Source organism: Zootoca vivipara, chromosome 12 (genome assembly GCF_963506605.1).
Source record: "Zootoca vivipara chromosome 12, rZooViv1.1, whole genome shotgun sequence".
NCBI classification, from domain to species: Eukaryota; Metazoa; Chordata; class Lepidosauria; order Squamata; family Lacertidae; genus Zootoca; species Zootoca vivipara.
In genome coordinates this window covers 25,955,233-25,971,519 of record NC_083287.1, presented here as the reverse complement: position 1 = coordinate 25,971,519, position 16,287 = coordinate 25,955,233, and the positions used below count along the sequence as shown (strand labels likewise).

Sequence of the window (16,287 nt, the reverse complement as noted above, 5' to 3'; positions counted from 1 at the left end):
CTTGTTTTTTTATTTAAAAAATAGAAAAATTCCTTCCAGTAGCACCTTTAGAGACCAACTAAGTTTGTCATTGGTATGAGCTTTCGTGTGCATGCACACTTCTTCAGATATACTGAAACAGAAGTCACCAGACCCTTATAAATAGTGAGAGGGTGGGGAAGGGTATTACTCAGAAGGGTGGTGGGAATGGGTGATTGGCTGATAGGTGTGGTAAACCTGTTGACTGTTAACAACTGCAATTGGTCTCACAGGAAAAAGCAAGGGGTAAGATGGCTAAAAATAGCTTTATCATGTATAATGAGATAAGAATCCAATGTCTCTATTCAGACCAGGCCTGTGCATGGTTTTAAATTTGGTAATAAGTTGCAATTCAGCAACTTCTCTTTCCAGTCTATTTTTGAAATTCTTTCGTAATAAGACAGCTACTTTGAGATCTTGTATAGAATGTCCTGGGAGATTGAAGTGTTCTCCTACTGGTTTCTCTGTCTTGTGATTCCTGATGTCAGATTGATGTCCTTTTATCCTTGGATATAAATGGACAGAGACATCACCTTGCCTACAAAGCAGAGACATCACCTTGCCGACAAAGGTCCGTATAGTTAAAGCTATGGTTTTCCCAGTAGTGATGTATAGAGGTGAGAGCTGGACCATAAAGAAGGCTGATCGCCGAAGAATTGATGCTTTTGAATTATGGTGCTGGAGGAGACTCTTGAGAGTCCCATGGACTGCAAGAAGATCAAACCTATCCATTCTGAAGGAAATCAGCCCTGAGTGCTCCCTGGAAGGACAGATCCTGAAGCTGAGGCTCCAATACTTTGGCCACCTCATGAGAAGAGAAGACTCCCTGGAAGAGACCCTGATGTTGGGAAAGATGGAGGGCACTAGGAGAAGGGGACGACAGAGGACGAGATGGTTGGACAGTGTTCTCGAAGCTACGAAGACGAGTTTGACCAAACTGCGGGAGGCAGTGGAAACAGGAGTGCCTGGCGTGCTATGGTCCATGGGGTCACGAAGAGTCGGACACGACTAAACAACAAATAAATGGATATCCTTATATCCATTTATCCTTGTTTTTTTATGCTACACACAGATCTATATCTATCTATCCATCCATCCTCCAATTTATCCACACAATAACCCTGCGAGGTAGGTGAAACAGAGACAGTGGCTAGCCCTAAGTCACCCAGTGGGCATCACCATTGAGCGGGGCAGGGGTGCCAGGTTGAATAAAAAAAAATGGGGGGAGGGGAAGGTAAGCCCCACCTCACATAACCATAAGACATTGCTCATCAGCTTTGAGGTCAGAGCCCTCAAATATTTTATTTGGGGTGGGGTGGGCGAAGGGACCTTGGCACCTAGGAGTTGGCTCCTGTGGGGTGCGAACTTGAACCCTGGTCTCTCAGGTACTGACGGGTAGGCCAGCAGTCTGCACCGCCCCCCCCAAAAAAATACCCAAAGCAGAAGGCGAGCTGGAAAATGCGAGAATCCATCCTATGGCTCTTTAGTATACCAAGTGAACGCCTTCCTGCTTGAACCAGTCCCACAATGCCCTAAATCCCGAACATTTCTCTAAAGGGTCATCTCGACTGAGACGGCAGCATCCTCTCCCTCCCTCCCAGGGGTGCCAACTTGAATAAAATATTAAACCCTGGCCCCCTCAAATATTTTATTGTGGGGCTGAGGGGATCTTGGCGCCCTGCAGTTGGCTCCTATGCTCCCCCCCCACTCCCCTCTCTGAAAGGAACAAGGATATCTACAATTCTATGATCCTTTACTAAGGGGGGATACCAATAACATCAGCTAGCCAGCATAAAGAGAGTGGAAGAGAAGGGCCCCTGTTCAGAAAGGGGAGGGGGGCGGTGGCCTTCTGAATGCTGTTGGACTTCATCTCCCATCAGTCCCAGCCATTGTGGCCAATGGTCAGGGGTGACTGGAGCTGGAGTCCAAACAATATTCTGGAAGGTCACTAGTTCTCCACTCTTTGCCCTAGTTGGAAACCCTCTCCAGGAGTGACGGACGTTCTCCCCACCCTCCTGCACAACGAATAACATCTAAAGGCTCCCGTCCCAGTTAAAGTCGCCTGTAATTTCAAGCACGCCCAATGAAACCAAAGCAGGCAGCCGGACGCGTTTTACCTGGAAGCGAATCCCACTGGTGTTTGCCCTCACTTCCGCACAGAAGTATGCAAAGAATGACCTCGGATCTCCTTTCAGCGCCACAGCCTAAGGCAGCCTTTGGAAACGAGAGTACTTGGAAATCAGTTCCGCGGAAAATCGGAGGGCCTTACTTTCGAGTAAGCATCGTCCAGTTCTGGCTGTAAGGCTGAGATAATTCTGTGCATCTTTACTTGGTTCAAAGGGGCTCAGCTCCCCAGGAAGTGCATTTTAGTCTTGGAGCCCTAAACAGCAATCCTGAACATACTTTCTTAGAAGGAAGTTAGGCTGGAAAAAACAGGAAGGAGAGTAGGCCTAAACGTTTGCTCAAAAGCACGTCGCACTGGATTCAAAAAGGGTTAATCCCATGTGTAGAGACCCAGGATGGATACAGTGCTAAACAGCCGGATCCTGTGCACATTTACCCCCACTGAATCCAAGGGGAAGACTTACTTCTCGCAAGCGCCTACAGTCCGTGGAACCGAACTGAAACCAATTCCTCTCGGAGTAGATGAATGAATTCGAATTTCACGCGTAGGGCGTGAGCGTCAGGTTTACATGGTGCATAGCTGCCAAGTTTTCCCTTTTCTCACGAGGAAACCTGTTCAGCATAAGGGAATTTCCCTTAAAAAAGGGAGAACTTGGCAGCTATGACATGGTGATCCATATATTTAGAAACAAGCTTCCTGACAAACCAGTGGCAACTACCCCTCACCATCTCCACCGATAAATTCGGAGGTGCCAACCGGGGACAACTTTTAGGATCAAGTCCATTCAAGAGGGAGACTAGACAAAGGTTTTTGCACCTTACCTTTTCCAACAGCCCAGACCATGCTCTGATTCCTGCTCTCTGCTTTCTAGCTCTCCTCCAGGTCGGAAATGCCCCCAATATCTCTGCAATCTCAGGCCACTTCATTTGGGGAAATCCAGTCGATTCCAAAGCTTGCTGGGCGACACTGCCGGGGGTACCCTTCCTCCTTCTGACGGGCGGGACCGCAGCAAGACTCAAATCCAGTTTTTGTCAAAGTCCTGGCTAATCCCCGCCCTTAAACACAAATAAACTCTGCCGTTTATCTATCTATTTATTTATTTTTAAAATTCTGTCAACAGCGCTCACCGGCCCCCGACACGGCCGGTCTTGGGAACCGTGAGGAGCTGGGGAAGGCGCGAGAGGTGGCCTAAAGGTGGCCAGGAAAAGGCAAACAAGGCATCCGGAAACGTCAACCCGAACCTGAGCAAAACAAACAGGGATTGTTGGGATGAGGGGGACCAGCCCGGCTTATTTATACTACCAGAGTAATCAGACATGGTTAAGGCAGAGCAAACTAGCATCTGCTACCTCCCAGATGCTTCCATTTCAATACAAATGCGGACCAAGGACCTCAAGGTCCGCTTTGCATGGCAGGCAGCTCGCTTCCTCGAGTGTAAACCCGCGCGGATCTGAACCGCAGGTCAGCGTCAGAAGGCGCTTTGGATTTTGCAGCTCATCCCAAGCGAGCCGATCCGAATAGTTGTGGGGGGGGGGGGGCGGGGGCGGGATAGATGTGCTACCGGATCTTATTACACGTTTACACGAAAGGAAGCCCAGTTGCTTCTGGCTTGAGGAATGCTAGAGGCACCACCTCGAGACTCGACGTTCGCTTCTGTCTAATGGGCACCGCGGGGAGGATCGCGTCGCACCCAACCGTGTCAATCGGATCGGGAGTGCCTCTACTTCGGCTTATATAAACTGGAATGAAGGGGCTGGGGTGGGGGTGGGGTCACTTGGAAAGGGATAAGGCGAGCCCAGGGGTTGCCCGACGTGCCATTTGTTCGCCTGGTGTGAAACAACAACATAAAAACTGATGCTTAAAAAAAGCAAGCAGTGAAATAGGAGACCTTGGTCTTCCCTACTCCTGGAGTAAGCCGCTCGCCTACAAGCCACCGTTTTTATCACTGCTGGGCTGGTGCTATAGCCGGACACGCTGCTTGGAAGCAAAGCTCCCTCCGAATGAATGGGGGCTTATTTGCTTGCAAGGCGTTGAGTTGGACATGGGCTGTTTTCCTGCATGGACATTCGTCGTCGAGTTCCTTCTGCGGCATCACCGTCTATTTGTCTGATCTATGGCAACAAAACAATCCGGGGGGGGGGGTGAGGGGACACACACAATCTGAAGACCTCAAGTCTGATGCTCAAACTTTTGGTCATCTATCTGCAACGCCGCGCACGTCGGTGCTACAAAACTTGTCAAAGGTCGGCCAATTCTCATTGGAAAGCCAGCGTGCCTGACCCGAGGAAGTCAGTCCCAGCAAAATCAATGCAATCTCTCTCTCTCTCTCCTTACTTTCGAACACACGTTTCTGGAGGCAGGTGTGAAAAGCCATCACCCACTCCCTGCTCCCGACTTAATTCGTTACAAAAACAAAACTTTGGATGCGTTTGGCTTAATGGATGGGCTTCAATCAACCTACACTCCGCCCCAAACCCTCAACAAACACAAATAGCTAAGCGACCGCTGAGCACCTTTATCTGCCCCCCACCCCCAGATAGCAAGAAACACAGCGGTGGAGAAATTACAAGCGGGCCGATGGGTGGTTCTTAATTTAGATCGAAGGAGAATGAGGATGAGGATGAGGATGATAATAATAATAATAATAATAATAATAATAATAATACTGTAATACACTTTACCATGATAAAATTCGCTATGTTGATTAAAAGGGGGAGAGAATCCGAAGTCCTGCAAAACCTTCCAGCAGAATCATAAAGCTGTCTCGATAATTAACACTCATGTGTCTGTCAGTAGCTAGTTTATTTGCGTTTTTCTCTCGTTTGTTTATATTCCCCCCCCCCTCTGACCCTGGCCCCTTACTCTCTTGGGTAATTTCAGATCTACCCGATCGAGCATTATTTACCTTCGATTTCAAGCCCGCTTTCCTCCGTACAGACCAAACTTTAAAATTCTTTTAACATTTCAATTTATTTATTGCAGGAAAAAATATACAATGATATTTACAAAACAATCATAAAAATAGGAATGCATTTAGACACCGGATCTATTTGCATTTTTTTAAACATGGGTCATCAATAAATAAATAGAATGTTTCATTTTTTTTCTCTCGCTCTCCCCCCACCCCATTTTTCCTCCTTTTTTCCTTGCAGGAAAAATAAAATATAAATGAAAGAGGAGCAGGATTATAAGAGTTTTGGAGCCAATAATGCATAGCTACCCTAAACATATTTTCTTAAAAAATATTTTTTCCTTTCTCACTCGTTCTAAACGGGTTTTTTCCGGGTTTCTCTGTCATTAGATCTGTTCCAAAAAGAGAGCGAGGGGATAGGGGGAGTCCACAGTAACGTATTTCCTTTCATGAGTGGCTCATAAACTCTCTTGGGAATGCATGCATGCAAGAACAAAAAAAAGGAAGTAAAGAGGAAAAAAAGTTAAATTCCAACATTCTTCGTCAAAATAGAAAAATAAAAATAAAACCGGTTCAGATTTTTGATCAGAATGCAGAGATGTCTGGTAGGGCCCTTTGGCCGCCTCTGGATCAGCCGCCTCACCATCCGAGGAGCCCCCCCGGGTCTCTCGCCTCTCCTGGTCTCCCAACGCCCTGCTCCTTGCAATGTGGGCCAAGAACGCCGCTCAATTTCCAAGAAAATCCTTGGCGTTATATATTGTCTTAGAGGGAACAAAGGGGGAGAGAAAAACAAAGGAGGGGAGCCGAATCCAAGTGCAGAGTCTCTCTCTATATTGTCCGTTTTCTCTCCTTCTTTGGAAACAAATGTCATCTGCAAAAACCCAGAGACAGAAAGAGAAAGAGAAGAAGGGAATGTTGGTTACTGGAAATGGAAAATTAAATATATTGCGCACATATACTAAAAGAAAGAGGCATATTTTTTAATTATTTTTTTAAAAAAGAAACACCTCCTTATATATATATAGGTACACCGCCCTGGTTGAGTACGATTGAAGGGCGGCGTAAAAATATGCGTGACAATTCCAGCAAACAACACCGCTGCAAATGCTTGATTCTAGCCTGCTCTACACAATGTGCTTCTGTGTGTCCACGGGGGTGGGGGGGGGGAAGGAGGAATTAAAGCACAAAGGAAGGAGGGGGGAGGGCCCTGCTGGAGAGGCATGAAATTAGGAAACGCGCAGAGGGGAGTGTTACGGATATCTAGGCGAATCTAGTGCATGGGGGGGGCACCGCTTCCCCCCTGGTGCTCTTAAGCTCAACTACTTGGAAGCAGATCCCCTCAGATCTGGGGTAGCTTGCTTTCAAGGAAGCCTGGTCAGCAGCCCGAGGTGGGTCGTTTCCCAGTTGCTTCAAGGAATCATAGTAATAATAATGGTTCATGAGTTATCCCCACCTAATTTCCCTGTGTGCGTTGTAAGTACTCCTAAGAGACTGAGGCACAACCTCAAAACAAAACATTTTTTTTTGGCTGGTCGTGGTTCTCTGCCCATCTGGAGAGAGGCGGTAGGAGGCTGACCGGCAGCCAGTCAGCTCCTTCTGCCGATTGCGGTTCGATTGCAAGCTGCGGTCCCCGTGACAGTTAAGCTGCTTTGTTTAACCTGACCAGGTAGGCGCTCTGGTCTGGGCCCTCAACCTCCGGCCTAGCTCAGCAGCCGCCTGGTGCTACTGGAAGAGAAAATGCTGGGCGGCCCTTGGCTTCGCCCAATGCTCCAATCCCGATCATGTTTACTTGGAAGCAAACCCCAAATGTCTTCAAAGGGGAGCTGTGGTGGCAAGGAACCCTGGCTGCCGGGATAGTCTCATTTGCACCTCAATTCATCCCCGCTGCTGAGCCGATGGGACTTTTTGCTCCGGGGGAAGCGTGTACAGTATAGGATTGCCGCTATGCAGCACCCGGGTGCTGCCCGTGTTTTCCCTGGGGAATGTCATATGCAGCTCAGAGTAGTGTTGGTACTTTAAGTCCGTCTGCACAAGACAAGACCTTAAGACGCGGTCCTGGGTGGGTGTGACTTCCCAGTAAACATGCATGGGATCGGGAGTTGCGGTGCTTCTTTCTCTCCCAAATTCCCACGCCATCCTAAGCGTCTCCTGAAAATTCCACGGGCAGGAACGTATAGCGCATTCCCACGTGCCTGTCCTCCTCAAAGCAAGCAAGGCCGCAAGCCAGGAGACTTACAGCCTCGTTCTATATATTTTCAGTACTCGGAAGTCGGTTAATGGAACTGCAGCCCCAATAGGGAGACTCTCCGAGGATCCCTCAGGCCAGGCTCTCCCTTGAACATCTCATTATACTCCGCCACATTTTGTTAGAAGACTGAGAATCAGGTTGCCTACACGCCACTCATTTCAAGCACATGACTTCGCCGAAAGAACCCCGGGAACTGTAGTTCCTTAAGGGCGCTGGGAATTGCAGCTCTGTGAGAGGTTAAAAACTACAACACCCCCGGGTTCTTTTGGGGGCGGGGTGTCTCTTTGAGTTCTTCCGCAGCTTTACGTGGTTGAGTAACCCTCAGCAGAGTAACGCACCATTTGGATCAGTATTGATATGTATTACTGATAAAGGTTCGAATTAAGGCTTAAAATCCATTTCGTTTCCAAGAAAGCAGATTTATCAGCTCGATCCTATCCGTGCTTGCTCTTTATGTTTTCTCCCTAGGTGTTGTGTGCAGAGGATCGCAGCATCAGGATGGAGGTACAAATGTAGCCTACTTGAGATTCTTCCATGGTGGCGCCACCAGTCTCCAGGCTGGGACAAGCCAATGCATGGCTACCAGCTCGACCGGACTCCGTGGGACCTACCTCCGAGTAAACATGCGCAGGAGCCGCCTGCTGACCTAAGCATATTAATTTGGCAGCAAGGACTGGCTGGGATCCGTGGGACTTACTCATGGAAAGAGGCTGCAACAGCCAGTCATAATAAGGACCTGTTTGATTATGGGGGCTCATTGAGCTTCTTAAAAAATGAAGCGGCGCGCGCTGACTCTGAGACTCCTGTAACCCAACATAGAACGCTTTGCAAACCTTAAATAAGAAGTCACCACTACGCCCAAACCAGTTTAGTTGCGTAATTTGAGAGGTTATGTTTAGGGCAGCCGATCCAATTTGCCTAAGAATCCCAGCGAGAATCAGTCAACGTCCCATCAGACTTTCGGGACCCCGATGCCACAGGCACACAGAATTTTTTTCGTGAGAAAAGGAAAAGGCGCATGTAAGTCTTCCCACAACCCGCGATCTGCTTCCAACAGCCCTTTCCTTGGGAAGGAGCTTCATCGGAATCAACGCATTTGGAAAGTCCGCAAGATTTTTGGGGTGGGGCTAACTAAACAAAACATTAAACTTAACGCCACGGTCCAACGCAAGGCACATGCTCTTTAAAGCAGACGCTTCTGTGGACAGCGTGTTATATCTGGCTGGCTCCACGACCAGTTAACCAGCCTTGACTTCAAGGAAGGACCTCCGCAAGAAAGCGTGTGTCTAGGATCTAGCGGTGTGTGTGTGGGTCGGTGTTAGGAAATGCGATTCCCTTCCTGCTCAAGAATTTACTTCTTCCTTTTCAAGCCGAAGTGGCTTCCAAGGAAGCTTTCTTGGGATGGGATCACCCGGATCTCCCCCGAAGTGGAGGACGACTCGAATAAATGCTGAAGTGGGAGCTTTTCTGCTTTGGGTTGGCGAATCTAGCGAGTTAGCTGACTGTTTGCGAGCGGGGTGCCTGCGTACATGTCTAGCAATTGGGATTTTAAATAAAGGCTTTCCCTGATTTTTGGCCTAATTCCCTTCTCAGGCTGCAGGCCCAGAAGTCCCGTTTCAACCTTTCCCCACCACCAAGGAATTCGGATCGGGTAGAGAGGATCCGGGGTGCACCCCTGGTAGGACACGTGTTCAGAAGGGAAGGGAAAAGAATGCCTTAACGATACAGTTCAGGGGTGGACCCACTCTCTGCCATCCAGGACGACTTGCTACCCTCGCTTTTTCGCTTGCTCCCATTGGTCTAGTCTAGCTAGCCTGAGTTTCCTTCATCCTGCACGCGGAAATCCATCCCGCCTAAGCCGGGCGGCTAAGGCCTACGCGCTTTGCTTTGGAAAGGCAGCCTTCCATCTTTGAAAGCTGGGGGAAGGCAGGGCGTGTTACTCGAATGCTTTTTTCCACCCCAGAAAAAAAGTTAGTCCAGAGGGACTTACTCAGGAGGATGCGGGAAGTTAAGGAGGCGTCAGAGTGGCGGGCGAGCCTCAGCATCTCCGAAATCGGGAGGGAGCGTCCTAGAGGCCTTCTTTCTCCCGTCTCCAAGAAAGAGGGGGGCTCTCTCTCTATGGATACCAGCTGCCTTGGACGGATTCTTAACTAACACTGAAGTGAGGATTCAAAGGGATACTCTCTCTCTCTCTCTCTCTCTCTCTCTCTCTCTCTCTCTCTCTCTCTCTCTCTCGCAAAGGATCGAGAGGAGGGGAGAGAAGTTGTGAGACAGCCAGCGCTTCCTCACAAGGAAGCCTAGCCCAGCTTGATTTGCAGGCAAAAGGCCCCGATTTCCCAGGGAACTTGGCCGCTCCACCCGGCCGGATGCGTGTCCGGGGTCCCGAGATCGTGCGCAAAGCGAGTTTCTTTCGCAGTCTAGGGGAGGCTGCAGTCCAGCTGCGCCCGCCTGTCTCAGAGGGATTCCTCGAGAGTCAGGCTGCTCCAGCAGGCCCACGGCAAAGGCCAAGTCTGAGCGCGGCCCTCCTCTTCTTTCCCAGATCCCAGATCTCTCTCTCTCTCCCCTGCCCTTTCCCGTCCCTTTCCCGCTTACCTCGGTCTCCGGCCGGGCCAGTCGGCGCGGGAGGCTAGTGAGAGGCAGACATGGACCAGGCTCCCTCCATGCGCCACACGGAGAAGGCGTAGCTGAGGCGCTCGTGGGCCACATAGCTGCAGCTGGCCATCTTGGAGTCGAGCTCGTCGCTCTGCAGGACCTGGTAGAGGAAGTCGATGTAGCGCGCGGCCAGCTTGAGCGTCTGGATCTTGCTCAGCTTGTCCGACGGCAGCGTCGGGATGATCTTGCGCAGCGCCGCGAACGCTTCGTTCAGCGACTGCGTGCGCTGCCGCTCGCGCACGTTGGCCATCACCCGCTGCGTCTGGAGCTCCTCGTAAGATTGCGGGCTGCCCCCTCCGCTGCTGCTCCCGCCGCCGCCTCCGCCGCTGCTCCCGCCGCCTCCGCCGGATTTCTTGCCCCGCTTGCCTTGCGCCGGGCTGCACGGCTCCTCGGTCGCCGATCCGATACCCCCGCCGGCTCCTCCTCCTCCTGCGCCTCCTCCTCCTCCGCCGACCCCGGCGGCGCTCCTGCGGCTCGATCGCCTCTTGCGTCCCCCTCGCTTGCCGGAGCCCTGAAGCTGCTGCTGCTGCCGGTCGGGCTCCTCCTCGCTGTTGCTCAGGCTGTCGTCGGCGGGCGAGACTGGAGAGTTCGACTCGTCCTGCTGCATCATCTCGGGGGCCAACCCGCAGCGCGCTGAGCAGCCCTTTTTAGGGGGCGAGGGAGGAGGGGAGAGGAGAGGGGGGAGGAGAGGAGAGGGTGCCTAGCCAGCCAGCTCCCCCTGGCTGGATCCTGGGCCTGCGGAAGAAAAGGAGGAGGAGGAGGACCAGGGTGTGGGTGGGTGGGGGCTTGGGGGAGGGCCTCAGTTGGGTGGGTGGGGGGAGGCCATCGGGAGCCGGGGGAAAAAGAGAAAGAGTGAGAGAGAAAGAGAAAGAGGGAGGAGAGGACGAGGACGGTGGAAATCTCTCTGGCGGTGTCAGCTCCCCTCCCGATGGCTCCTTGGAGCTGGCTGGGAGTTGGGCGAAAGTTGCAGCCAGGGACGCTCTTATAGCTCCTGCTGGCGGAAAGTTCGGGGGTAGCGGTGTCATTGGCTTGACGTGGAGAGGAGGGACTTTGCCGAGGTTGAGAGGAAAGTTTCCGCTTCCCTCCCGCACCCTCCCCTCCCAAACGGTTCCCAGACCGTTAGCCAGAGATCGAATGGAGGAGCCCCCGCTTCCAAAACCCCCGGGTTCCCCTCGTTTGAAGTAGGTCGTCTCGGAGCAGATTGCTTTTGGAAAAAGAGCTTTTGTTAAGTATAGCAAAAGAAAACCCCAGTTCCCCCTTCTGACGGCCTCCTAAACTCAGCAAGCCGTTTCCTTCCGAGATTGCGCTTTTAAACACACTCCCTCAGCAAAGCTAGTTCCCCCCCCCATCAGATCAAAATAAATACCTTCGCATCCCACCCCGTTTCCTTGAAAGCAGGGCCCGTTGGATTCCATAGGCTTGGCTTCCGAGACCCTCATTCGCATATGTTTCAGCAGGTCTGGGATCGCTGAAGCCATTGGTTCGCAACTGCAACGAGCCTTCCAGATCAATGGGTTGGGGATCAAATTGTGACCGCGGGGTGGGGAAGGATCACCGCAACAATCCAGCTAAAGCAGATCGCCACCAGTTCCTTTTCCGCTCCGATCCCCAACGCATTTCCTTGGAAGGACTGCGATCCTAAAGGTAGGCGCAAATTCTGGAAGTGAATCGCCGTGAAGAATCCACGGGACCTCCTTCCGGGTGAAGATGGCTAAGAGGAGGACCGGAGTCCTGTAGAGCTGGCGGATTCAAATTTTAAGCTGGATCCCAATCCGCAGTGCTTCTTACTTAAGCCTCTAATCCAGTTTCGCTCCGCAGTTCAATTAGCGTGTGAACTCAGCTGCCAGCCCCCCCACTGCCTTTAGCGGGGAAGTGAAACCCTCAGATCACCAAGGGGCGACCTTGCAGTCCAGTAGCCCGGCTTAAGGGCTCTGGGGATCGCTCCGGGAGGACGGCGGCTGTACCCTCCACCGCAGCGCCTATGGCAGTTCGGGGAACTTGATAGCTTTGCGCCTCACTCGGCGGTTTCCCCTCCTTAGTCGCGGCTTTTCGAGGCGAGGAGGTGAAATTGACAAGCGACCTGGATAGGCTCCCTTTTCCTTATGCGCTTCTGCGCCCGCTCAGCGCAGCCCGCCCAGGTAAACATCTCTCTGTCTGCTTCTCGGGCAGTGGGTCAGCAAGCCGGGTGATGTCACTCGCGGGGGAAAGAAAGGCTGTGTCCATAATACGGATCAGATCTGAAGCGAATCCACTTCCGTGGGTTGCAGCAGCCCTGAGCTTGCTGGCTGGGAAAGGAACCCTGATGGGATCGGCTTCCAAAGGCAGGCGGGCTCGTTTGGGACAAGGATGCCCTCTAATTTTCAGTAGGTGCAACAATCCTTGGAAAGGTTAAAAAGGAGAAGAAAGATTCAGACCCCGTCACCTCACACCCACCTCCGTCCCAGCGCGAAGAAGAAACCTCGAAGAACACAAACCTCGTCTGAGTTGAGACTCGTCGTCAAACTGGATTTAGAACTGGATGTGTTGGGGCAATCCTCAGCGTCAACTGGGCATCAGATTCCCCAGCGGGCCTGGGGTTGAGGATTGCCCCTAGGAGGGCACCTGAATCTGAAGGCCATTGGCTTAGAAAAGGAGCCACTTGGATCTGAACGGCTCCACATCCAGGGGATTAGAATCATCAAGGTGTTTGAGGGAAATGGAAGATGACCCTGTTGGGCCCACTTTGAGGACCTGTTATTTTCTGAAAGTAAAAGCGGTTCAGATGTATCTACTTGCTTGGCTGTCATAACCACACCACACCAAACATACCCTGCTTTTCTCCAAAGTGAAATTTCCTAGGCACATATTCCCAAAACAGCGTGTGTAGAAGTGAAGCCATACACAGAAAGGAGTCGTTCTGAAAACCACGAGTTTTCTTATATCGAACTTTCTGTTTCTGTTTATTTTATTTTATTTGAAGGGAGGTGTCTTGTTGTTCTGGAACATATTCGATTTTATATTGTCATTTGGCTATCTTCCTACCTGATTCTAGCATTCCCCTTCGCTTCCCCCATTTCAGAACAGGTGGTTTTCTTGCTTGGTTGTTTCCCCTTCCCCCCAAAAGTAAGCAAGTAAGTAGGCCGAAACTGAGCAGCAGCCCAGGGAATGTACCTCTATAAAGCGAGTGGCAATAAATGCGGTTTTCTTTTTAATTAAAAAAAAATCAGGTCACTGCAATTGGAAAAGAGTTTGCATACATTATTTTTAAAAGGTTTGTTGATTCTCCATCTATCTCAAAAAATAAAAGTAAAAAACAGAATCAAGATCTACAATTTTTTTCTTTGCATTCTATTCCCCTAATTTTAAACAAACAAAGGAAAAATAGTTTGCTCTCTATCTGAAAAAAGATATTCCAATAAATTAAGTGCTCCCAGTCCTTGTCCCTTAAAAAATTGTTTTATCCAGCCTGATTTTCATCTCATTTCATTTCCTTAAAATTCGGGATGTTTTGTTAACGGAGGCATAACTGGTAATGCCCACGATATTTGGATGTGCGGAGAAAATGTGTCTCTATTGCAGAGAAACCTGAATCGAGTTGCCTGAGAAAATCCTGCTTGTTTTTCCAAGACAGGGACCCTGTTGTTCTAATCTACCAGGACGGATGTGTGGAATCTCACCGTTAAGCGTGTAGAACTGAATGCAAAGCATGTGCCGCCCACCGCATTCCTTTTTGCAAATACAGTAACATAAAAAGCGTACAGGTGGGCCTTTCAAAGGCACCCGCCTAGCCCCACCCTAGACGTAAGGAAACCCGCAGAGGCCTCGCATGTTCTGCAGTAGCCTAAACTCGTGTGGTTACCCGCAGGATTGATTTCCCGGCTGCTGATCGATCGAAGTCATTCCCAAAGGGCGGAAAGGGGGAGGAATGCTGTCTCCGGACTCCAGCCGACGCACCAGACGGGGAGACAGTTGGGCGCGTCGGACGTACAAGCCACGCCTACGCCACTCCTAAACTATTGAAAGGGGCCAAGCGCATTGTTGCCAATGGTGCGCGTGGAGGGCAGGTGTCAGGCGACTCTATTTATGTGGACCACTTTCTTGAATTAGGATAATGAACGAATTACTGGGGGACATCTCAGGATGCGAGGATGGGAGCCCCAGAAGAGGCGAAGAGGGGCTTCACCTGCACCTTGCAAAAGGAAGACATCATCCTCACCGTCGTAAACAACTTCCCTTTTCCACACATGACATGGCATAGTAACATCTCGACAATTGGGAGAAACTGGCATGCGAGCGCTGCAATTGGAGAACAGCCTTTATCAAAGGTGTAGAAGACTTTGAAGACGATCGAACATAGGACAAAAGGGAGAAATGTGCTATTAAGAGGAAGACATGTTTGGCAAACCCTCATCGCAATCAACTCCCGCCCGGAAACATTTGTCCCCACTGGGGAAGGACGTGTGGATCCAGAATTGGCCTTCACAGTCGCTTACGGACTCACTGTTAAAACCGTGTTCATATGAGGAAGACAATCTTCTTACTCGGCCATGAGTGCTCGCCAAAGAAAGAAGAACACGTCCGTTTCCTTCATTTGCTATCTTTTCGATCTTCTGTCACCCTGAACCCAAACTTATGAAGAGACTCTTAAGACCTGGAAAAGATCCAACTCCGCTGTTCCATGTAGGGAAGCCAGAGCTAGGTGAAGTCCTCAAGCGAGGAAGAGCCCATCACTTCTCTAGGGAACTGCTTCCACTGTCAGTCCTGAGAAGTGGATCCCAATGTTCAACCCAAACCTCCTGTCACTTATGCTCATTCCATCTAGGTACTACAGAGTTTCCCAAACTTGGGTCTCCTGCTCTTCTTGGACTATAACTCCCATCACCCCTAACTAGCAGGACCCAGTGTGGTCAGGGATGAGGGGAGTTGTAGCCGAACAACAGCTGGATACCCTAGTTCTGGGAAATCCTGATCTAGTAACTGGTTCTTTCCTCAGGGGCAGCCCGGATTAATGTCTCATTGGGACATTGGAAGGGTGCTAGCGTTGCTCTTCCAGGCTTCCCTTCTGCATGCCCAGTTCCTTGGACCTCACAAGTCAAAGTGTATGGTTTGCAATGCAGCTGGTTCTCTTTGTTTAAAGCTCGGTGAGCAGTATCCAGACCCCTCAAAGTGCTTGCTTTTGGGAACCTTCAGCTCTTAAGAAGAAGGCCACATTGAAAGGGGCTTTCTTGAGGGCAATTCAGGGGAGATTTTTGACCCAAGAATGGGTAACCTGTGGTTCTCTAGATGTTGCTGGATTCAGCTCCCACCCCAAGTCGAGCCAATGATCAGGGCTAGTAGTTGTTGTTCAGCAACACCTTCAGAGAACATCCCTGGGCCAAAGATCTTCTCAATGGAGCCACTTCCAAAGCTGAAGGATCCAAAAGCCAAGCACTTTGTGGGGCATGCAGGCTGCTCAAGCGAGCGGTATAGAAAGAGGAACAGCTGCATTGGAAACCGTTTCTTTTGGACTGGGAGGTTTCCTGGGCAGCATTTGAAGGTCGGCGGATCAGAGTTTCCGTGGTCCTCCATACCTCCGTGGTTCTCCATACTTTTCAGAGTATGGAGGGGAAAGTAACATGTAGCTACGGTCTTTACAGTGAGGGGAAAAGGGTGGGAGGGGGAAGGGAGAAAAATGAAACGTTTGCCTATTTTGCGTATAGTCTATTCTATGTACGGCTATATAATTGGTAGTCTGCAACTGAGCAGGTTTGGGTATTCAGTGTTATTCTGCAAAGCCACGGACTAGCGCCTTACTGCAGGCCACACGTAGCAAAATCCCAAGGGTGGGCGGAGATGAAAGGATGTCTCTCAACCTCACCCCGCCCACCGTTCCTCCCCCCTAGATCTCTCCCAATTCCCCATCGCGCTGCCGGGAGCGCCTGTTTCCTTCGGTTTTGACATTTAGTTCGGGAATACATTCCATTGCAGCTGAAGGCCACGGAGCACTTATTTGACCTCGTTCCACTGAACTCAACCAGGCTCGCTTCAAAGCAAAGGAGGTTAGGGTCGGAGTGGTGACCTGACATCCGAAGCACGCACCATTTGGGACGCAGGTCCCTTTTGAGGCGAGTTGCTCCATTCCTTCGGAAGTCTAATGCAAGCACACCCGAGGAAGAAGTTTGAAAATAAGGGTTCGGTATCCTGATTCTAAGCGCGCTTCCGGTTTAGGCGTTACAAAAGTCTTCCGCGATAGCCGGTCCACACGTTCAGGCACATCGCTGATTTCGCTCGACTTGGTTAGTTAATATTTAATGTCTACTAGAGACTGAATGTAGGCCAGCGCTGTGTCTTAGGAAAGAGGCAAGCGGTGTCCTT

At 50.5% G+C, this 16,287-nt stretch overlaps 1 protein-coding gene across 1 annotated transcript; it reads right to left on the bottom strand.

Annotated features, from left to right (window-relative positions):
* Positions 1–5,094: 5,094 nt before the first annotated feature.
* TWIST1 (twist family bHLH transcription factor 1) lies at positions 5,095–10,993 on the bottom strand. Its single transcript, XM_035130281.2, has 2 exons — positions 9,895–10,993; positions 5,095–5,925 (listed from the first exon to the last, which is right to left on the bottom strand). The coding sequence occupies exon 1, from the start codon at positions 10,562–10,564 to the stop codon at positions 9,929–9,931; it is 636 nt and encodes a 211-aa protein (XP_034986172.1). The 5' UTR covers positions 10,565–10,993; the 3' UTR covers positions 5,095–5,925; positions 9,895–9,928.
* Positions 10,994–16,287: the final 5,294 nt, after the last annotated feature.